Raw genomic sequence first — 22,818 nt, 5'->3', positions numbered from 1 at the left:
AGCGGGCGGGGCCCGGGCGGCCGGGTGGCTGCGCCCCGGGGAGCCCGAGGGGCCGCGGCGGCCGGAAGGGCCCCAAAGCGCCCCGCGCCCGCCCCAGGCGCAAGGGAGTCTGGGAGCGCGGCCGCGTGGGCGCCGGGGCCTGACCGACTCTTCGCTCGGGGCCGCCCGGAACCCCCCGGAACCCCGGCCTCCCCGCACCGCAGATCTGCCAGACTGCCAGGGCCCCGGCCCCGGCCCCCCGCGAGGCCAGTTTGAGGCAGCCCGCGCCCGCCAGGGGGGCTTTTGGTGTTTTGTTTCTTCTAAGAGGACCTAAAGTGTGGGGAGGACGCCACACCTCCCTTTGTCCTCTACCTGTCCGTGCGCCAGGTCAAAAGCCCTGCACAGCTTTAGTGGCTTTCACAGATAAAGGCCTCAACCAGGGGATCAGCCGTCTTTTCTCTAGGCCGGCTATCCCGGCTCTATCCCGCCCCTAGCCGACCGGGACCCCCTGTGAGGGGTGCAGGTGGCTCTAGAGGTCGATGGCTGTGCGACACGAACGAGCCGCAGTGTCGGAGTTTGGAGGCACAAAGGGCCCCCTGGATCGACAGCTCGGGTGCTGCCGTTTTCTTGGGAAGTGTCAAGCCCGTACCTTGCCAGCGGGGTAACAATCTCTTTTCTGTGAGGCCCCTGGAGCGACAAAGGTGGTCTTGGGGCAGCGCCTCCAGAGTGGAATTCTGGGACCAGATTTGGCGAGATGAGGCAAGAAGCAGCTAGAAAACGCACAGCCTCATGCCGGAGCCACCCCCCTCCGGCCCTTGCTCTGCTGCAGGCCTCAGATCGGGCAGGTCAGGGCCTTCCCACCCGCATGCTAGGCCTCGCCCCGATCCGTCGTTGCCCGAACCCCAAGGAAGGTCCCCGCCACACAGCTGGGGAGGGGGCGGGAGGGAAAGAGGGTGTCGGGAAGGGGCGGAAACGTGAATCTTTCCTGCACTCCAAAGCCCTCTCCACATGCAGGATGTGAGCCCGGTTCCCAGGAGCCACAGAGTGGCCTGGGAACTGCTTGCAGCGGGTCGCCCTTCCTGCCACCTCTCGCTCCTTTTCCAATATCCAGCCCTCCTTGACTTGTTGGGCCTTGAAGGTAGTCCTTTTTGTCTTGTGGGCGGTATTCTAAGTGATCGGGAAGGGATCTTTGCAATCGTTTACATTTTACCTGGGCAGGGAAAGGGGTGCTACGAGGAAGCATCTTGCACAGCCATTTACGTATTCAAAGACGGGCAACCGTTTGAGGGACAGCAAACGCGCTACGCGCCTAGTCCCGGGCCTAGCTGCTCGCTCCTCCCGGGGCAGACACGGCAGGCGCCGCACTAGGACTTACCTGGCGGGTGGGCCCGTGCGGCAGTCCCAGCCTTGCCCGGGCAGCAGAAACAATACTCCAGAGCACCGATCGCCCACTGCAGTACTGTTCCCGCTGCTAGGGCACGGCTGAGAGCGGGCCACCGCGTCCCTGCTCGGCGCTCAACGCCTGCGCGCAGCCCTCGACCACCCCCCTCACCGAAGTCGTCGCACAGCCCTGGCCCTCTCCCCGGACTATGGCGGGGCCTCGAGGGCGGGGAGAGGTGTAGAGGGAAGAGGAAGAGAGACCAAAGCCCCCGCCCACCTACCTGCTCCCGAACTGGCCTTTGGGAGCGGGCGTCCCGCGGGAGCCCACGTCCAGCAGAACCCAACCTTCCAACTTCCCCGCGAGGGGGTATAGCAGCGCCTCACGTTTTGAACCGTTTAAAGCACTTCAAAACATGAATTGCTGCTGCATCCCCTCGGAGTCAACGAAGGGGGATCGTTCTGGGGTACCTGCAGGTGGAGAAAGACATGATGACTGGAAGGAAGCCCCGTCAAGTCCCGCCCGAGGGCGAGGAACAAAGCAAAACGCAGGACTAAGACACGTCATTCCAGATCGACGTACTTTTTAGAACTTCACCGCGTGACTTCCAGGACTGGCAGGTGGAGCGAAGGGTGTGGCTCTCAGTATTTTTTTCCCAGAGGCTGAATCTTGGAAAAGTGTAGGGTGAAAATCAGAGGGGTGGGAGTCAGGAATGAAGGTGGGAAAGAATCTTACCTCTGAGAGTAATAATAGTAAGATAAAATAAATTGAGGCGCTTTGGCAATATCCGGGTCACTCTTGCCAGCTTTAAAGTATTAGGGAAACGTCTTCCTGCTGCAGGCTATGAACCGTAAGTCTCATTTAATGTCCCCATTAAAAAAAAAAAAAAAAGAAACTTTTTCACTTATTGATTAAAGGTGATAACCAAAATGTCTCTGGCAGCTTCAGCTGATTCTAACACATAAGAGAGCTGGGAAACACAGCTGGTCCATACAAGCATCCGAGGTCCTTTTTAACCCCCCAGTGCCCCATTCTTGCAGCAAACGCCCTGCTTTGAGCTCTTCCCTCGAGGCACCAAAGAATGAGAGATAACTGCCCCCAAATAAAATATCTGGATGTTTACGTATAAACCTGGCTATTCAACGTTATTTATAAATAATTTATACCTTTCAATGTCACCTATCAAAACATAAATCAAAGCAGTTTAAATACTTGATGTCAATTCACTCCTTCCTGTGTCAAGCAGTTCCACAGAAACTCTTTCATGTCCTGAAATGGCCGGCACAGTGCATACTCCTTAATGATTAACTCATTAGATACCACTTTTTTTCCTTCTTAAAATGGACACCCATCAGCAATAAGTTACAAGGCACCCACTCCCCCTCCTTTAAACGAAATAGTCAATTAAGCACAGAAGAAACTACTCTGTAACCTCAAGCACACACCTAAAAGTTAAAACAACAAAGCCACCACAAAACTCTAATGGGTTTGCAAATTAAAATACATTTCAATACAAGTAACGGACACTTGAAGCATCCAACCAAATCTGCTAAGTGTTTTGGTTCATTTAAAAATCACGTCGGTGTTTCAGAACCAGTACAAGGGATGTCGTGTCCTACTTATTAGTTGATAAAATGAGCAGAGTATTTAATCAGACTAACAACAACATTCCTAACACCAGACAGAGACCCAGTGTTACCAGTTACACTGCTTATGTCATGGTAAACACGGTTATTAATATAGTAACTCCACTCCCTCAATTGGGACATACAGTTAAGTGTTTCTAAATTCCATCTTGTTCTGGCTATGTTATGTACAAACAACTCTTATAGTGACTTTTGGGATTAATGGTGAAAAACGTCCTTGGTTGCCCTTAAAAAGAAAGAAAAACATGTTTAGCAAATGTACAGTTATATTTTGAAACTCCACAACCCTCTCCCAATTAAATATTTACGTTCCACACAAACATGTGAACCATCACATCAGATGTTAAAGTCATCCCTAATTTAACATTTCCTTAGTTGACTACTTAGAAAAACAAAAGTTTATTCGAAATAGCAATGGTGTCAAAGGCGAAGGACCCGTCCAGATCGCTCTGCAAACTCACTGGAATTGAATTCATTTGTACCTTTCACTTAACCCCTTTCGTCTCTCCCAGTGACACGACAACGACTTACATTCCTAAAGAGGCACCTCGATCCCCTACTTTACAGATTTCCCTTTAGACTGAAATTTACTTACGAAAACAGATTACAAAGAGGCGTCTGGTCACTTCAGGAGATGGTCAGTCGCTGATACAATAGACAAAGAATCAATACTTTCGAGTGGCCCATAGCCCCACCCCCTGACGAACTGAACTGTGTTTGGCCAAATCATTTAAGAGCCAAAGAATACGCCTCTTCTTCCGTTCATATTTTACAACGTTTTGTCTTAATTTTGCAAATGCCTTCTTCCCCACGCCCCAAACACACGATGTACCTTCCCTTGGCGCGTTCGTGCCAAACTTTCCTAATGTCAAGTTTCCTCCAGGGAAAACTAAACATCTTTGAAAGTTTTAATTGGGAAAAGACAATGCGAAATTAACCACATTTCTTTCTAACACATATTTTCCTGCTTGCATATAAGAGCCACGAAAAGTCCATTTACAGTCTGTCAAAACCGGTGGCTCCCGACCCTGGCGAGGCTGACAGTCGGTCACTGCCCCTCTACTCGGTTTGCTCTCCCCACCCCTCCATGTTAGCTTTTCTCCAGCCCGTTTCCTAAGAATTTTCCCGGCCGTAGTCGTGTGCTAAACACTTTCAAGGTCTGTTTCACCCGCACCCTGGCCCACAACGCGCTTTACAACCCCAAAGCAACACTGAACTTTTTCAGCATTGTCACCAGATTTTTTTTTCCAGTCTGCCGTAACCAACGTTACTAGCGGGGAAGACGCCAGCCAACAAGTCCCTTTTAAAAAAAATCGCATGTCACCTCTCGCTCCACTCGAAAATGGCGCCGAAATCGAAGAACTTCTTAAATTTCATTGTCAGCTTTTTGCAAAGGTTTCTGGGATTTTCCTGCGAAGCTGCTTCGCCTGGTCTGAGAGCTAGCGAACGAGCAAGCAAGCAAGCAAAAGAGAGAGGGAGGAACGGGGTGGGGGTGGGGGGAGCAGACAGACAGTGAGAGAGCGGGGCCAGGCGGGGAGCAGGACCGGGACTTGGGAGACCGCGAGGTCGCGGAGCGCGGGGGCCGGGCACCGAGCAACGGGGACCGGGGCGCCGGGAGCCGGGGTGGCGGCGCTGAGGGCGCGCTCTCGCGCTGGCTTCGGCGAAGCTCGGAGAGCGGCGTGGCGGAGGCGGAGCGGAGCGAGGGCCGGAGCTGTGCACGCACGGGAGGCGAGCGGGGAACCAGCGGAGAGCCTCCGGCAGCGGCCCTAGAAAAAGCCGGCTCCGGGGGCGTGGCCACGCGGTGCTCACGCTCCCACCCCCCCAACCCCTCCCCGTCCCGCGCGCCTCTCCCGGGCCCGGGGGCGGAAAGGGGGGAGGGGGCGAGGGGAGCGGCGAGGAAGGGGGGGGTGTGCAGGCGCTCGACGCCACAGCCTGGGCCCGCAGCCGCCAAGGGCCGAGGGGGGCACTGGGCGCGCGGAGTAGCCGATGCAGAGCCGAGTAGCGGGCTTCAGGGAGAAAAGAAAGAGTATGGAAAATAGCAAAGCCAGGAGCTCTAGGTAGCGCAGCGCGCACCCAGAGACCGACAAGACGGTCGCCGCCCCACGCCCATCGGTCCCCTCGCGGTGCCCTCTGAGCTGCCGGAAGGGAGTAAGGTGGCTGAGCAAAGACCCCCCCCCCTCCCGGCGCTGAGCGCGCTGGGGGTGCCTGAAAAGGTTTGGGGAAGATATGGGGATCTGGGACCCCGTGAGTGAGGCTCTCCCCACGCGAGTGAGTCCAGACTTACTGGGACAACCCGGCCCCCGCCGTCTGGCCAAGCTCTCAGGGAGAGAGGCCCCTGGCACGAGGGGATCCCCGAACAGGCTGGCCGTCCGCACTGGGGGACATAGCACGGAGGGAGGGAGCAGTTGTCTACCCAAGCCCCATTCCAAGAAGGGAAGCTAATTTTAAGACGAAGTGGGGATACAGGAAGGGAAGAGCCCTTATTGTGGGTGCTGTTCGGGACGGAGAGTTAATTTCCTTAGGTGTGAGAAGGGTGAAGACAAGTAGGAGAACGTCCCTATACTTAGAAGATGCACGCTGAAGTGCAGAGGTGAAAAGTCACAATGTCTGCAATTTTCAAATGATGCAGCGAACACACGCGCGCGCGCGCGCACACACACACAGAGGAAGCAAGTGTTGCAATAGGGCAACAGTTGTTATATCCAAGTTGGTGGAGGGGGGGTGGTGGTAAACAGACCGTTCCTCTTGTTGTTCTTTCAACTTTTCTGCATATTTGCAAAGTGTCAAAATAAACATTTTGTGAGCCATCCTTATGAAGTAGCGCCTAAACGCTGTCTATGAGCGCGGCTTCTTTCTCTCTGCCCGTCCCGGGTGGGACAAATCCGCCAGCAAGCAGGACTCCAAGCGAGCCGGCTCTGGACGGGAAGGGCAGTGGGTAGCGCGGCCCGCGGTGGCCACAGCCCGGGACACCGCACGAAGGAGGGCTGGGGCCCCGGGGCCCTCGGGGCAGGTGGGCAGCTAGGCGCACGGCGCGGCTGAGGAGCTGCCCGGCGCGATCGCTGGGACCGGGGCCGCCCCGGCGGCTCTCTGCGACCCCGGGTCCCACTCCGGCTGGGTGGACTCCGCCGTGCCTGGCCGCCTGCGCCGCGGACAAGCGAGGAGAGCAGTGGGCCGCGGGGAGCAGAGCCGCGCGCTGACACCGCCGCCGCGGCCCGGGTCCCCCGCACTCCCCGAGGGAGGCCGAGGCTGTCGCGGCCTGCGTCCAGCGCCTGAGAGCCGGGTGGTGGAGGAGCGCGCGCGGGCGCTGGAAAAAAAAAATCAGGTGCGGAAAGAAAATGCAACAGTGGCACACACACGCACGCACACACACGCACGCAGGAAATCAGTACACAGAAATAGAACCACGGATTCCACCGTGCTCGGCTCTCGAGTTTCTTGAGCTCCTTAACTCTCGCATGCATTTTACTGTCATGTTTCTGTAGGTCTGATGTAAAAAGTTTAATTTCTTTGCCAGAGCGATCTCGCAGACCCAAGGCGTTGCAAGTGCTTCGCGGCCTTTCGCTGGTGTCTGCGGCTTGGTTTTTTTTTTTTTTTTTTTTTTAGAGGTGGGGAGAGGGAGAATGGAGTCTAACAGGGTCTGCAAAGGCTTAAAAAAAAAATATCCAAGAGGATTGTACGACTAAGATTGGGTTTTCAGGAAGGGTTTTAAAACTGCAGTGACTTGTACGGCTTCGGTGGGCGCTAAAAACTTATTACTGAACTACAGTTTCCCTATTAAAGTCTTCAGAACTCTTCGTGGACAGGCTGAAAGCTTGCCGGTCCGTCAGACGTGACTGAACAAGCTTCTAAATCCTCAGATCATTTATAAAGCTCCAGTGTCCTTGGGGTGAAAGACTTCTCTGGGCTTTTAAGGCTCGGCTTCGTGGGTAAATTTGCTTGTGTTGATCTAACTGCACGTAAGCATTTATTTTCCTACCTAGATTAGTAGCAGGGCAGAAGATTCCAGCACCTTAAGACAAAAGTCGAGTTTGTGGCACGTCCTGTAAAGAAAAATTGCAACAGCTTTCTTTATTAAACGCTCTTTGCTACATCAGCAAATTAGAGAGCCAGTTGAATATTGATGAATTCTTTGAGGGTGAGTAACATGGCCCCAGGCCGCAGAAAGTGAGGGAGGGCAGGCTTAAGTATTTACTCAAGTGAACAATCTTCAAATATTTTTTGAATATGATGTCTCAAGGATTTTCTTAGGTTTTCTTAGGACCTCTGGAGCAAACCCTAATTCTGCAAATGGCTTCTCATTTTAGTAGGCCCTTCCCAACTGGACAAACTCGCAGGACTTAAATTGCCCTCTGAAGTGCTTAGAAACTCGTCCTGGGATTAGAACCCTGCTCGACTCAGCAGCGGCCGGGCCCCACGTCAGGGAGGCCCTCCACCGCTAGTGAGGCAACTTCTCACTGGGCCACTGGGACCCCAAAACGAAAGGGACACCAGCCACTGTTTATTGTCATCTCTAAAGGACTGTTTCCAAGCGAGTGGTTTTCAGGAAAATAGCACATATTTTTTCTTCCTGGAGTCTACCATGAAACGTTCAGAAATTACCTTGCTAAGAAATACTTAGAGTCAGCGGAGGGAGGGGAATTTAGCAATAGCTTTGAAGGGTCTGAAAGTGCAGCTGAGAAAAATAAATTAGCTCTAGACTGGAGATACTCAGCAAGGAAGTTACGCACAACAAGGTATTTGGAGTAATCTCTGGAAAAGTGTTTTCTGAAAAGCCATTGCGAATGGATGTTTGGAAATAGGTACTAGAGAAAGGAGTTGTAAAGAAAATGTCTGTATCTTGGCATGTTCATTTTAAATAGAAATGTCTCTTACGATTACGTGTTTCATGAAGGCCTTGAGTTAGGTAAACAAGACTTTCCTTATGTTGTAAATATCCAGAAGTCTTCGGAGAGATAAAATCAGGATAGAGTTACAGATTTAACAGAAAGAAAACAACCGGGATCGTGTTATGAAGCTTCTACTGTGTTATTTGTAAAGGCTTTTTTTTCAGGGTTCAAGCAAAGGCTAGTAGCGAGCAGTAATCTGTCAGATTAAACAAAAAAAGAGAGGGCCATTTGGTAATTTTTGCACTTTATGAAATTAGTTATGATAAAAAAATTGCTTTTTGCAAAACTTAGAACTTTGGGGGAAAAATTCAAATCTTAAACTTCTCCCACCCCCATGATCTCACCAGGAAAAAGTAGAATGAATTAGTACATTTTTCCTTTCTGCCAAAGAGGAGCTTAGTAAATCCTTGATGGCTGTTGCTTTTGATTTCAAGGTCTCTTTTCCATCCTCAAAGACGCAGAATCACTGCCTTGAGTGCTGCAGGGATTTCTTCTTTAAACACGGCATGTTTTTCTTGTTGGGTGTGTACTATTATTGTCTTAATTATTCCTGGATTTTTGCCCACTGAATCAAAGACTGTCTCAGATGACAGAAATGATCGGACCTTCGCGCAAAGGAAGGCCACAATGAAGGGGCACAGGGTGGCCTCATTCGCTACTCCATGCTGGCCCTACAGCGTCACTGTCCTACAAGTGAGCATGACTTTGTGCAGCGTATGAACTGATAGAGCAAAGTGCAATGAGAGGGATGTGGAGATAGAAAACCCATCTCCTATGTACAAGGATAGGAGTTCAAGTGTAGTCCCAGGCTAGGTTTTGACACTTGCTTTCACTCTAAACGTTAGGATCATCAGTTTCTAACCTTACACTTCTAGCACTTTCCTTGAGTCTTACCCGATTATGAAAAAGAGAGAAGGGGAAAAAAAACAGTATAGATCAATGTCAACACGTCAAATGTGATTGTGTTCAGGAAGCTGAAGTGCATTCGGACAGTTGGTTGCTCCATTTATACAAAAAAAGTTTTAAAAGCCCCAAAGTGATCAGCACCAAGGAGGTCCCGTAAAAAAGCACAGAGCTCTGCCAAGTCTGAATGACTTCACTTTTAGGATCTTGCTATATAAAGGAAAACGCTCCTGGGGGCAAATAATATCTTGCCGGGCAGAGGGAGGAGGAGGGAACAGGAAATTGAAGGGTGCTAAGGGGTGCTATCTTTGTTTCAAACCGAGACGTGTTTTCCAAACCATGAAATACTTTGTTGAAATAGGGAAGGAGGAAAAGTCAATATGTCTAACTGAAACATTTACATTAAAGCTGTTAACACTGAACGATCCAGGACTCACAGGCAGCTCCCCTTCTTGTCCCTGTAATGTAACTGCTGGCATTATAAAAAAAAAAAAAAAAGACTTAATAGACAGAATTTCTAGGACTGGTGGAAAATGTCATTTTTTTTCACTTCCTGTCTCCTAAAATAAGTCTTGGGTTTAAAATCGGGTGGGATTTTGTAGTAGCTACTGAGCAGAGTGAGTCCCATCCATCGGCATGGAATACAGCGGACGTGTAGACCCAGTTTTCATTTTTAGCATTTGCCCTAAACCCAGGGCTCAGCATCTTTCTTACTCCAGTGTCCCCAGGGGATACCTAGGCCACAGACAAGGAGGAGGGGGAGAGAGAGAACCAGGGCAGAAGAGAGACCAAAAGAAGATGAAAAAGAAAAAAAGAAAACCAAATCCTTCTCCTCCACTCCTGTCTCTTAGTTCAAACCCTCGATCTGTGCCACTGGGTCACCAAGGTCACCTTCTCAGTCTCCCCACTCGTCTCCCAGCTGAGTTTTGCCCCCCTCCTAGGGGTCCCCTAAGTTCTACTCTGAAAACACAATTCTGCCTAAATGTAAGCAATGTGAGAAATGTAATCCTTGGCACAAAAATCACACAAGTAAAGGGAACCCTTTCCTCATCCCTCAAGGCCCAACTCAAAGGCCGCCTCCTCCTTGAAGCCTTCTCATATGACCTCAGAGTGGAGTTAACTGCCTCTGCCCTGCCCTGTCCGAGCACGTTAATAAAGTTAGTTACTCTGAGTCTCTTCCTAGCAGATGACAAGCTCCCAGGGGATCGGACATGTCTATCTGTGGGGTATCTCTTGGCACTTTGCACAATTTTACCTCGCACCCTCATCTGGTGTCCAGTACATATTATTGGCCAAATAAAGGCACACCTGAGAAGGGGTAAGAGGAAGTGGAGGGAGTGAGAAGGTTCCTGCTGGTGGTAAAGATTTTGGCTACTTTGAAATTAGCTACTCAGTCCTGTAAACCTTCTCCTGAAAACCTGTCATCATCATTTTATACTTAACAATTTTTTTCATGTTTGTTTATTTTGAGAGAGAGAGAGAGAGAGAGAGAGAGAGAGAGAGAATGCACTCAAAGTGGGGAGAAGCAAAGAGAGAGAGAGAGAATCCCAAGCAGGCTCCTTGCTGTCAGCCCAGAGCCTGACACCGGGCTTGGTCTCATGAACCGTGAGATCACGACCTGAGCCGAAATCAGGAGTCTAGATGCTTAACCAACTGAGCTGCCCAGGCGGCCCATCATTATATACTTTTAGGTGTCAAGCTGGTCCTTGAAGGGAAGATGGAGTTTGGCCAGAATGGGGGAAACGACGTGGTCAGAGGCCAGGAGACAGAGAAGAGTTGGACAGAGGATATCTACTGGGGGAATTAGTTGGAGATTGGGCAGGACAAATAGTGTCCATCCAATCTAGAACAAATAGACTATGGGAGGCGTGCAAGCAGGCACGGGAGTTTTCGCTTTACCTGCAAGGTGATGTGAAGCCTCCAAAGGGCCTTGAGTGGGAGTGTGATGTAACGAAAGCAGTGTTTGCAACAGATTCACTTGGCTTATGTGGTCACTCTACAAACTTCGAACCGTGGCGAACCTCCGATGACCTGAATAATCGGAATGTGCTATGTTCCATGCCACACGGGAGTCAGTTTTCTTCCTAGGGAAGAGACACGATGGAAATACACTATCTTTTGTATTTGCACGCCTAGCCCATCTCCTGATACATAGTAGGCATGCAAATACAACAGATAGTGTTCTTTCTCCCTCCCTCTTCCCCCCTTCCCTCCCTCTCTCACACACTGCGCGTGCACACATCAAAATACTCCCCAACTAGAACTGGACTGTCCTTCAAAGTTGATCAACTTCTTGTTAAATGACTCGTAAAAATATGTTTTGAAATACCAGTCAATATCAGGCAAAAAAAAAAAAAATCATCGAAAGGATCCAGAAACTTCACATCATGTGCCGATTTGATGGAATGGAGTGTCCCCATAGATGCTGTGACCGAAATATCACAAGCTATGTAGAGTTCAGGTGCATCTGAATATAATCAGAATATAATCCAAATAGAATCTCCACCCCAATGGAGCACAACTTCAGCAGACAATGAAATGCGAAATGAAAACGAGAATTAATTTGTAGTTTGGGTCACTTAAGAAGGCAGCTTTGCGAAGAGATTATTTTATTTTGGTTGCAGACTGTAAATTATTATAGGGAGTTGGTGTGGGAAGGTCATGGAGGTTGACTTTGGGTCAGTTTGTCCCTAAATTGACCCATCCTCTGGAGTGGGGAGGGACTTCCTCTAGCCCCAAAGAAACCAGTCTCACTCGCTGCATAGACTTGGTCACCAGCCTTTTTTTTTTTTTTTTTTTTGTATTTTGTTACGCAAATGCAGCTTAGAAAACAGACGAAATATTCTATGGGCATTACTTGGAAAATAAACTTTTCTTTTAAAGGTGTGTGTGTGTGTGTGTGTGTGTGTGTGTGTGTGTATTGAAATAGGTATTTGGCTAAAAGTCAAAAATTTTGAAGCAACTTTAAGAGGTGAATAATTTACATTAGCATGGTGTTTATATAATAGGGCGTGTGTGACAAAGTTAAAATAACACTGAAAATAGCCTGGGCAATCTAAATATTCCTCCTAGTAACTGTAGACCATAAGTGCCTTCGAATGGCAGTCGTTCGGAGAGAATGGCAGGGCGTTTGTATGTTCCTTTACATCTGAAAACTGGCACTAGCATTTACTTCTCTGTCTCAGAGCAAGTCCCCTTTACCAGTCGGAGGACACCTACAAATGAAGGCTGACAAAGGAGGAAAAGGCCAGCCTGTCACTTCCCTTCTGGAAACCTGTTTAGGAATGCCCGCCCCCAATCCTCCCACCTGCTCCTGACCCCAGAGCGCCTCTCAGCCAGTGCTGGTTAGCAACCTGTGAGCTAGTTGCATTTCACGCATCACCCTTCGGGCAAGTCACAAGAACTTCCCCGAAGGCCAAGCCAGATGCTGGTGAGTTGGATTAGAGGCAAGCCAAAACCGGAAGTAGGGAGTGATGGGGAAAAATTGTGTTGCTCTTAATATAGAAATCCATGAGCAAAACCCCCTGCCTCTTGATTTGGAAGACTGTTGGCCTGGTCTGAGTTGTACTGCGTTAGAGGATTGTTGACAGAATTTATATGATCCCTAACATGGGTGACATTGGAAACTACATTAGAATTTCTACCCAGTATCACCGTGCATATTGTTTGATTTACCTTGTATACTGTTTTCCTTTGGCTTTAACTGTTGTCATCAATGTCCCCTTGTAAAAACATATGGAAGCTTCCTCTGGGACGCTTTTCACCAGTCAATCAGTCAGTCCTGCAACTTGCGGCTTGTAAGACTTGTTTTCCCCGGAGAAGGAAAATAGAACTGACCAAGGCAAGGGTACGGTGACAGATGATGTGTTTCTCTACCCGGTCCGTGTCCTGCCATTCACTGTATTTTCATAAATAAGCTGAAGAATGTTGTATTTGTGGTTTGCCTGTATGACGGTCCCCAGTGATCCCCACCTCCTGGTGTTCCCCGCTGTGTGTAATCCCCTCCCCTTGTACATGGGCTGGAACTGGACACATGCTTCTAGCAAACAGAATATGGCAGAAGCGAGATGCCACCTCTGAGTTTGGATTACAAAAAGCCTGTGGCATCTAGTGTGGGCTCCTCCCCTCCCCTCCCCTCCCCTCCCTTCCGCTCCCCTCCATCCCCTCCCCTCCCCTTCATTTCCTTCTATCACCATGATGATCATCATGATCAGGAACATCATCACCATCTTCCAAACCACGAGAACATTCAGACAGCCTACGGAGAGGCCGACAGAGGGGAGCTGGGGCCTCCTGCCAACAGCCCCTTGAGTGAGCTTGGAAGTGGATCCTCCAACCCCAGTTGAGCCTTGAGGTGAATGCAGCTGCACTGAGGGCTTCACTGCACATCCTGAGAGGCCCCGAGGGAGAAGCCCCAGCTAAGTTGTGCCAGATTCCCGACCCACAGATGCTGTAAGATCACAAATGGCTGTGGTTCGGAGTGATTTGTTGTTCAGTAATAGATAACGAGTACAGAATGTCTTGTTATTGTATAAGCGACATTAAGTTGGTAAGCCAAAATCTGACCCGATACTTTATTTTCTTTTGAAAAAGTTGTAGAAAATCACAAAACTGAGTCTCTCTCTCTCCCTCCCCCTCCCCCTCTCCCTCTAACTCCTCTCTTTCCCCCTCTTCTCTCTTTCTTTCTTTTTTGGAAATAACTATCATTACAATTTACTTTCTATTAATTTTATTTAGTTTTTTAGCAATCTTTATACCCAACGTGGGGCTCAAACTCACAACCCCGAGATCAAGATTCGCACGCTCTTCTGACTGAGCCAGCCAGGCGTCCCTATCATTACAATTTAAGTGGGATATCATAGAGATCAATCATAGGGATTAATACTGCTTAGAATTAAAGTGGGTTCTCTGAAAGTCTTCCCTTTATAATAAACACTTGTCCCTTGATAATGCATTTCTTATAAACACACGCAGTGTGTGTGCCTCTGTGTGTGTGTATGTGTGTGCGCGTGTGTGTCTGAACAGCAGTGTCTTAGTGTAATGCCTCACCAGGCTATCATTACTGGTGGACGGATGCAGGGATGGGGGGACTTTCGTGCATCTCCAAAATGTGCTATTGGTTAAAATTAGGGATAAAAGACTTTTTGCCCTTGACATTAACATATACTTTACACACTTAAAAAAATGTGGTTCGCTGTTTTCAGGTTATAGGAACGAAAAATTTAATGTTACTTTTGAGTCTCCTTTTATGCATGAAAAATCTCATTATGGCTCTAATCTTTTTTGGTGATTTAAAAAGTTGTGTGAAAATAAATGTAATGTTTGCCATTTTAACCATTTTTAAGTGTACAGATTATGGCTCTAATTTTTTACATTTAAATTTTATTTTAGAGAGACAGAGCGAGTGCAAGTGGGGGAGAGGGGGAGAGGGAGAGAGAGAGAGAGAGAGAGAGAAAATCTCAAGTTGACTCCACACTCAGTGCAGAGCCCCACATGGGGCTTAATCCCACGACCCTGCGATCATGACCTGAGCCAAAATCAAGAGTGCGACACTCAACCGGCTGAGCCACCCGGGAGCCCTCCGTAATTTTTTTTAAAAGTGATCTCTACACCCATCATGGGGCTTGAACTTGCAACCCAAGATCAAGAGTCAGATGCTCTTCTGACTGAGCCAGCCAGGTGCCCCATGGCTCTAATTTTTAAATATTTGACAAGCAATTACCGTAACAAACGGTTTCAGATAATTTTGGCTTTCCAGAGATCGAAAGAAAGATGAAAACTCTCATTTCTTTTGATGGCCATAAAACATTTCTTCTTATTACTAAAAATATGATGAACACTATGTGGAAGGTTTTTTTTTTTTTTATAAGTCGCACCCCCTCCAAAATGGAGTGAATATTACCACAGTAAAGGAGGAAAATACTTTTTTTTAAGCGTGGCATTTCAAAAGGTAAATAGGGGTGCCCGGGTGGCTCAGTTGGTTAAACCTCTGGCTCTTGGTCTTGGCTCAGGTCCTGATCTCATGGTTCCTGAGATCGAGTCCTGTGTCGGGCTCTGCACTGACAGCACAGAGCCTGTTTGGGATCTTCTCTCCCGCTCTCTCTGCCCGCCCCCCACCCACCAAAAAAAATAAAGAAATAAACCTTTCAAAAGGTACATAATTTAGCCAGTTGAAAGTGCATTTTTTTGGTTACAACAGTTTTATCTTCCCGTCTTTGGGATGGCTCTTATGCTTAGGAACTCTCCACCCCTTCTTCGGTACCAGTCAACTGGATTGAGCACCGACTGAGTACCTTCACCAAGGGCCATGTAAGAGAAAGGCGAACCAAAGAAGCAAACAAGTAGGAGAGGGTGCCCCGTGCTCAAGAAGGAGGCGGTCCAGTGCAGAAGGGACACGCAGCCAAGATGGCCGCAGTACGCTTTCCCTAACTAATGACACGTCCAAGTCAACGAGTGCAGACTACTCCTGAATTCTGACAACTCGTGCCTAATTATACCGAGACGTTTACCGGGCAAGATCTGATTCTTGACCACCATGTTGCTTTGCGTGTTTGTCCTTGCTGTTTCCTTTGCCTAGAATGCCCTTCCCCTCCAACGTCCCCTAATGAAATTCTCTCTCTCGGCTTTATGGCCTAGTTCAAAGGCTCCCAATTCCATGGTGACTAGGCTTACTCCACCTTGACTCATCTCCTTCCATCTCTTGATCACTTTTGCTTGGTCTCCTTTGATGTATCTGCTTCTTTTCCTAACTGTGCCTTGAATATTAAGTGTTAGGGAATTCTGACACTGTGGTCCTGATTGCCTGTATGCACGTGACCTCTCCAAGGCCGTATCTCCCAGGAATTATCCCTTCCAACTCCTTGAGCTAATTCCTGGTCTCATCCACTGGGATGTTACTATCATCTACCAAACTCCACACATCTAATCTGGACTCATCTTCACCCCTGTCCTCTCTCCTCTCTCCAATTTCCTCACTTAAATCCAGAGCTCACCATGTCTTCTGAGCTTCTCAGGCTCGAAATGGTGATCCCTTCTTTGATTCAATCCTTCATTGTCACAGACAGATCGGGATTCAGCTCAAGTCTGATGCCCTCCATGAAGGCTGCTCCCTGTGCTCCGGAGTTTTCCACACTCCAAATTTGCCTACACTGCTCACTTGATCTCTTAATCATGAATGGGGCTTATATCCACATGTAACTGTTTTGTAGGCTAAAAGGAACGAAGTCTTGTTGTTCTTCACTTGAAGTAGTTCTCATTCCACACGTCTTCTCGCCTGGTTTGGAGCTATAGCCCCCAAGTGCCCATCTTCCAACAGTGTGCTTCTTCACCCTGCCCCGGTGCTTGTGCCCACCAAGAATGTTCTTCGTCCTCTTCTCTGCCCAGCTAACTCGTCCTCATTTACTAAGAGTGGGGTCATTGCCCACCTCTACAAGGAAATCTTCCTTGGATCTTGGGCTGGATCTTCCAACCCAGCTAGAGGCTTCTCTTCTCGGGGAGGGCGTGTTGAGTACAGTGGGAGAAAGTGGACTTTGGAGCCAGACAAACCTGGGTTTGAATCTGCATGACGTTCCTTACTGCATGGCCTCGATTTGTCTGAGCCTCAGTTTCCTCATCTACAAAACCGAGAAACCAATTTTTCTCTTGCAGCCCTATCGTGAGGATTGGATGAGATTATACATATGAGGTGTCTGGCACACGGACACGACTCTTATTACCATGTGCGTCTGGAGTCTCTTCCGAGGCTGACTCGTTGCACAACCCCAGGGGGTGTCTCGGTGACAAGTGCTCCTTGCACTTTGTGAAGCACACAGCCTGCACGTGGCGACCCAGGTCTAATGTGTCCAGCGTTGAGTTATTTCTGTGTGTTGTGGCGTTTAATAATCTGGGAATTTCTGAAGAGAGGACGAGGCAGGGAAGCGCTGCTACCTCTCCAGCCTCATTTCTTGCCACTATCAACTGCCCCTCCCCATCATATTGGACTAAACTCCTTGTGGTCTTTCTTTTTTCTTATTTGAGAGAGAGAGAGAGCAGGAGAGAGGGGCAGAGGGAGAGAGAGAGAATCTTAAGCAGGCTCCACGCTCAGCGTGGAGCCCTGTGTGGTGCTCGATCCCACGACCGTGAGATCATGACCTGAGCTGAAATCAAGAGTCAGACAACGCTAAACTGACCGAGCCACCCAGGCGCCCCACTACCTGTGGTCTTTGTGATGGTCACAGCTCACATCCGCTGCACAGCTTTTCTCTGAGCTGGAATACTTGTTTCCTCCTGACCAGGCTGCTGGTTTCATTCACCACTGCACACTCAGCACCTATCATAATGTCTGGAACAGAGGACAAGCTCCATAAACGTCCGTTGGATGAATATGGTGCTTTGGGGGGGTTATCTGGTTTTCCTCAGAAAGGGGCAGGAGATTTTTAAATGAACAGTTGTGTCTTCAATACCACGACTGCAATGGACTGTGCATCCCCCACGTTCATATGTTGAAATCCTCACCCCCCAGGGTGCTGGTATTAAGAGGTGGGGCCCTGGGGAAGTGATTCGGTCATGAGAGTGGGGCCCTCGTGCATGGAATTAGTGCCTTATAAAAGGAGCGCCAGAGAGCTCACTCGCTGTCTTTCCATCACGTGAAAACACAACCAGAAGACAGCAGCTTGCAACCTGGAAGAGTGCGTCACCAGGCCTGATCTTGAATTTTTAGCTTCCAGAGTCATGAGAAAGAAACGTCTGTTGTTGACAAGCCCTCCAGTCTATGGTACTTGGTTATAGAGGCCTGAACAGATCTAACACAATGACTGCATTTCTGATGTCTACTCGTGTGCTGAATGACTATAATATCATGCCCACTGTGTATAATATCACGTACATTGTGCCAACGCTGCTTTCTAATTATTTGTTTATTTGTTTGTTTATTTATTTACTTATTTATTCATTTATTTGAGAGAGACAGAGAGAAGAGCATGAGTGGGGAAGAGGGGCAGAGGGAGAGAGACACTCCTAAGCGGGCTCCCCACTCAGTGCGGAGTCCGACATGGGGCTCAATCCCATGACCTTGGGATCATGACCTGAGCTGAAATCAAGAGGCAGATGCTCAACTGACTGAGCCACCCAGGTAGCCCCAACAGTGCCTGCTGCTTAATAGGTATGTGGCCTTGGGCGAGTTTCTTAATCATTCTGTGCTTCTGTTTCCTGTAAAATGGATATAGTAAGAGTACTTCTCTCAAGGTTGTGGTGAAGATTAAATGAGATGCTTCTACTCTCTGGAATGTTCTCTCTCAGATCGTGCCAGGGCTGGCTCCTTCTTCACATCAAGACTCAGGTTAAATGACTCCTCAGGGTCCCTGTCTGCTCTGACCCTTTCTCCAGCTTCTCTCGTATTACCTGGTTTTAAGGTTTTTTTCATGGCATTCGTTGCTATCGCGATGTATCGTTGTTTACTTATTTGTTTGTTTATTAGCTGTGTGACCTCAATTTCTCTGAGGCTCAGTTTCAATTCACTGTCTGAGCTCAATGCCTAGAACGGTACCTGAAATGCAGTAGCGCTCAGTGGATGTTTGTTGAATGCATTTATTCTCCTTTTCCAAGTATTTGAGAAAGTTAATGGACAGCCAAACCTGGGTGAAAGCTTTCTGATCATGTAAGTCGGGGAATAAAATTCCTTCCAAGGTACTATCAGTCTGTGGCTAAACATAAGATCCAGCCCTTGGCCTCAGGAGCTTACCATCTAGTTGGTGGGAAGTGACTTGAGTAATTCTTAGAACCACTGGTGGTTTATAAATCACCAGGTTGGAATCCGTGCCTCCCCCGAATGAAAAGTCATACAGCCATTGATCAAACTAAGAAAGTGTGCAGTTCGGCGCTAGGGCTGAGTGGTGCAGCGTGTTCAGTGAAATGGGGACACAGAGGGAGGGATTCAGTTGGGGGCCTTCAAGGAGAGCGCAATCATCCCGGTCAGAAGACACCAGGCATGCATGTTTGTAAAGCGCTTAGAACAGTGTGTGGCCCATAGTAAAAGTTATGTGTGTGTTTCTTAAATAAAAAGAGCTGAACTGATATTTTTATGCCATCAAAACTTTATTTTTTCTTTTAAAAAAAGATATAAAAATATAAGAAAGCTTTACTCATGAAGTTACTATGAGTTGTCCTCTCTCAAAAGCACTCATAAAGGGGATGCCAGAACACTTATTTGTCTGATACTAGAAAATATTACATACTAACGTCATAAAGAGCCTCTACAGGAGACCTCAAACCTGGGGATCACATGGACCCAATCAGATCGTCTGAGTGAAGAGACCAATCCTCAGAAATATTAACAAGGGAAGATGGCTGCATAGGCTGGCCCTGCTGGGCCTCTGCTTGGTGACATGGGGCCTGGGCACCCTCTTCTTCGTTGAACACACAAGGTGGGCAACCGCAGTTGGGCCTCTGGTTGGACTGTGACAAGGTGAACACCTCACCGCATGCCTCACCATTCTGGGTCGTGGTTCCTGTGCCACTGGCTACTTTCGCGGAGCAGGGCAGAGTAAACCATGGGGACTGCTGGGGAGCTGCACATGACACTGGGATCACCTGCTTAGAAGAGGTAACTTTTGAAACATAGTACAACTCGGTGCTATATAGAACCATATCCTGAGAGATAGCCTTGGCCCTGATGCCACATTCAGTGACACGGTAGGTGAACTGGTACATGTGTGGCTGAACGTGGTTGGCAGGGCAACCCAGGCCCAAGTGTAACTCATGGAAATGAACATATACATCATTATTCAACATGAAGGGGTGTACTCTGACCATGAACCAGTCTGTGGAGCACAGTACAGTCATCGGACTTTGTGCGGAACAGGCCGAAAACACAGAGGTGAGGATGACCATCCCTCCTATCAACTCCAAAACTTTCATCCCTGTAGCTGATCAGGTAACGACTCTCAGGAAACAGGAAGTTGTCTGGTGAGGATTTCTAGAGCATACAAAAACACAAAAGGCAAATCATCTTATTTCCTATTGGAAGTTCAAACACAATCATTTTTTAAAAACAGAAGTATTTTTAAGGCTAAAAGAGTAGAACCTAAATGTTCTCAAAAAAGGAAAAGGGGTAAATATGTGAGGTGATGGACGTGTTCATTAACTTGATTGGGCGAATTCTTTCATGACGCATACGTATGTCAAACCATCGTGTGGCACACTTTAAATATCCTATAATTTTATTTGTCCATTATACCTCGAGAAAACTGAAGAAAAAAGAAAACAAAGAAAAGGAAAACATTCTTGTGAGAGAGAACTGAATTTTCATTGTCAGAACTCACATGTTGATGGATGACTACAAATGGCTTCTCTAAGTGGCTTTTACCATGCTGTTTTGATATAAAACACATATCCCCCATATACAGAATGAGTGTCTACACTGGTCAGCAATGGCATCCTTTTTTGTGTGTAACCCCAACAAAAAAGAAGATGAAATGATTTTGGGGCCACACATTAAATAAGGTGACAGTTTAATTCAAGTTGGCAGCCCCAGTGTCTTCCCATGTACCATAAACGCCCCCCCCCCCCCGCATTGCCTTGTTTTTGGTTTAGAACAAACAGAACTCAATAAAAGCCAGAGAAGAAATTGTGGTTTATTACTGACAACCACATATGGCAATCTCCGCAAGTGGCTCACTTGAATTGAGCCAATGGATACTTCATAAACTCTAGCAGCAGCGTCATCAATTGTTGCGACCGACGGATTCCCTGATATCTCAGTCAGGCCACGTTGTAAAATCGTGAAATCACAGAAACAAAAAATGCTGCTTTATACTTTGTGTAACGATTGACGAGGTATCCCCTGAAATATTCTTTGCGGCCACGGTTTCCACCTCATTGAGTCATATTCTTTGCTTTACGGTTTTATTTTATTTTCACTAGCTTTTTATTTCTTTTCTTTTCCAATGGGAAGCTCTGCAGCCACTTCCTAGGCCTTTTACCTCCTAAAGAGTGGCAGGTAGAGCAATTCTAAGAACATATGTCTAAAACACAATGTCAGAAGGGGAAGACAAGTGAAACACGAAGGAAGGAAGAGGAATATCATCAAATATTGCCCAACCCAGGTCTCATCTTAAAAGTGAAAATGACATAAACCAAACAGAAACAAACCTAAACTTCCAAGGGAAAATGTATATGCACAACTGTAGGGTTTTACGTTTGTTCTTCTCTGATGGGTTAAGTGACCCCTGCATATATGAATTCCCCCTTCGACTATTATTTATTGAGTCCTACTATGTGCACAGCATTATACTAAAAGGCATCCCAAGCCATTTCTACCCTCCTCTTTTCCCCGGTTGCAAAAATGCAACTTTCTCTTCCTTTGATATTGATGAATTTGCTGCATTCTTTGATGGAAACCATGGCATAATGGGCCCACTAGAAAAGTGCACTGGCCTGGATGAAATGCTTTGTTTCAGACACTTGCTCTGATTGGTACAGATTGGGCCTCCCTACCTCTCTCATTAGTGACTTCTCATTCTGTTGGGTGTAAAGAGAAGTCTAAGGGGTCTATCTGGGTCCTCCCTTTCCTCTTGGTTTGTTCTGAAATATCCCTCCTGGGATTGCCTGTCTGTTTCTTGCAAAGCAAAAACAGAAGCAGCAGCAACAAACAAACAAACAAAAAAAACCCCTGACCCTCTTACCCCTCCAAAAAAACCAAAACAAACAAAATAAAACGGCAACAACAACAAAACACAAGTAAACTCTGATGCCAGCTGGTCTTGGATAATGACTCAACAGTTAAATAAACAAACCCCTTGCTCTGGAATGATGCTTGATATTTGCTGAGATAATCACTCCACCACACTATTCACTACTGTCCTGGGCTGGTGAAGTCCACCCTACCCAGAGCATGTTTTAGGAGCGGCTTTCTCTCCCTCTCTCTCCTCTCTGTGCTTACTATCATCTCATAGCCTGGATCTGTTGGCCCTGAACAAAAACCTCCCCTTTGAGTAGTTCCTGGAATAGGCCAAAGAAACAATCCTTCCATTGCATTTTGGTTGTTCAAACCCAACACCGAGACCAGTTCAAGGCCAGGTTCTGGCCCAGGGAGTCCTGCCTTCCATTTCTGCTCCCTTTCTCAAGCATCTTCCCTATCCCTCACCCCCCTCCGCCCTCTCAGGAATAATCCCAAAAGGGTTATAAAAAGCCCAGAGCCTCTGAGAAACAAGACAGTCCCCCCCCCTCAAGTAATCATTTTAGGCCACTTCACCTCTACACCCACTTTTGAATGACATTGCACCAAATCGGTCTTGAAGAAAGGGGTTTAGTAACATCACTAAGTTTGGGGGTTCATTTAGTACAAATTTCCAAACTCAGGACAGTCTCTCTTTCCTGTTTTATTTATTTATTTATTTATTTTTATTTTATTTTATTTATTTATTTATTTATTTATTTATTTATAGCCAGGAACAGCTTGCCACATGAGGGAAGACATAAATGAAGATGCCCATGTGTGTGACACCATGCCTTTGAGTGCAGATAAAACTTGAAAATGAAGTCAGTGGGACCCACATTAGAGACCCTGCATCTCTGAGGTGGCAGGGGGGAGTGAGGAGGCCGGAAGGAGGGCAGAATGTAGTTGCTAATGAGCTCGCTAACCCTAGCTGGATGCCACACTTTGGGAGTTGCTCCGTTTTACTGAGTACAGGCGTCATTACAACTGGGCACCCTCCCTTCGCAACCCCCCCGCCCCGCCGCTACCTGCCATTCCCAGGAAGGGTAGAGGCTGTGTGTGTGTGTTGGGGGATGGTTATAAGTCATTCACAACACAGTGTGGAATCATCAAATCAAATGGCCTTTCTAACTTCTGAGATGTGCTGGCAGGACGGGATCTCTGGGGCTGTGCACCGCATCCCAGGAGCTGTGGACAGAATCCCATTTAAAGTCTCCAGAAATCTTCAGAGCTAAGGGAGCTGAGGACATGGAAGAAATAAATGCAGAGAAGGGAGTGCTCACCTTGGGATTACTGTCCAGCTTCTTGAAGAGGAGGAGGGGGAGGAGGAGGGGG

The 22,818-nt window shown here is 47.8% G+C and overlaps 2 protein-coding genes across 3 annotated transcripts in view; both read right to left on the bottom strand.

Annotated features, from left to right (window-relative positions):
• Positions 1–18,845: 18,845 nt before the first annotated feature.
• PLAC1 (placenta enriched 1) lies at positions 18,846–19,714 on the bottom strand. Its single transcript, XM_040468151.1, has one exon. The coding sequence runs from the start codon at positions 19,683–19,685 to the stop codon at positions 19,047–19,049; it is 639 nt and encodes a 212-aa protein (XP_040324085.1). The 5' UTR covers positions 19,686–19,714; the 3' UTR covers positions 18,846–19,046.
• Positions 19,649–22,818, bottom strand: part of PABIR2 (PABIR family member 2) — a 205,437-nt gene continuing 202,267 nt past the window's right edge. Inside the window, exon 11 of one of the 2 annotated variants that reach the window (XM_040468147.1) lies at positions 19,649–19,743. In XM_040468147.1, the coding sequence (XP_040324081.1) occupies positions 19,698–19,743 (46 nt within the window). In that variant the 3' untranslated portion in view covers positions 19,649–19,697. The remainder of the gene's footprint in view (positions 19,744–22,818) is intronic. The other variant, XM_040468150.1, reaches the window with a different exon arrangement.

The sequence above is a fragment of the Herpailurus yagouaroundi genome, unplaced genomic scaffold (assembly GCF_014898765.1).
Source record: "Herpailurus yagouaroundi ecotype Mexico unplaced genomic scaffold, PumYag 67681, whole genome shotgun sequence".
NCBI classification, from domain to species: domain Eukaryota; kingdom Metazoa; phylum Chordata; class Mammalia; order Carnivora; family Felidae; genus Herpailurus; species Herpailurus yagouaroundi.
This window is presented reverse-complemented; position numbering and strand designations above follow the sequence as displayed.

What these genes read in the sequence shown, in the direction of transcription:
- PLAC1 (XM_040468151.1), bottom strand. Translation starts at nt 19,685, where the DNA reads ATGAAAGTTTTGGAGTTGATAGGAGGGATGGTCATCCTCACCTCTGTG.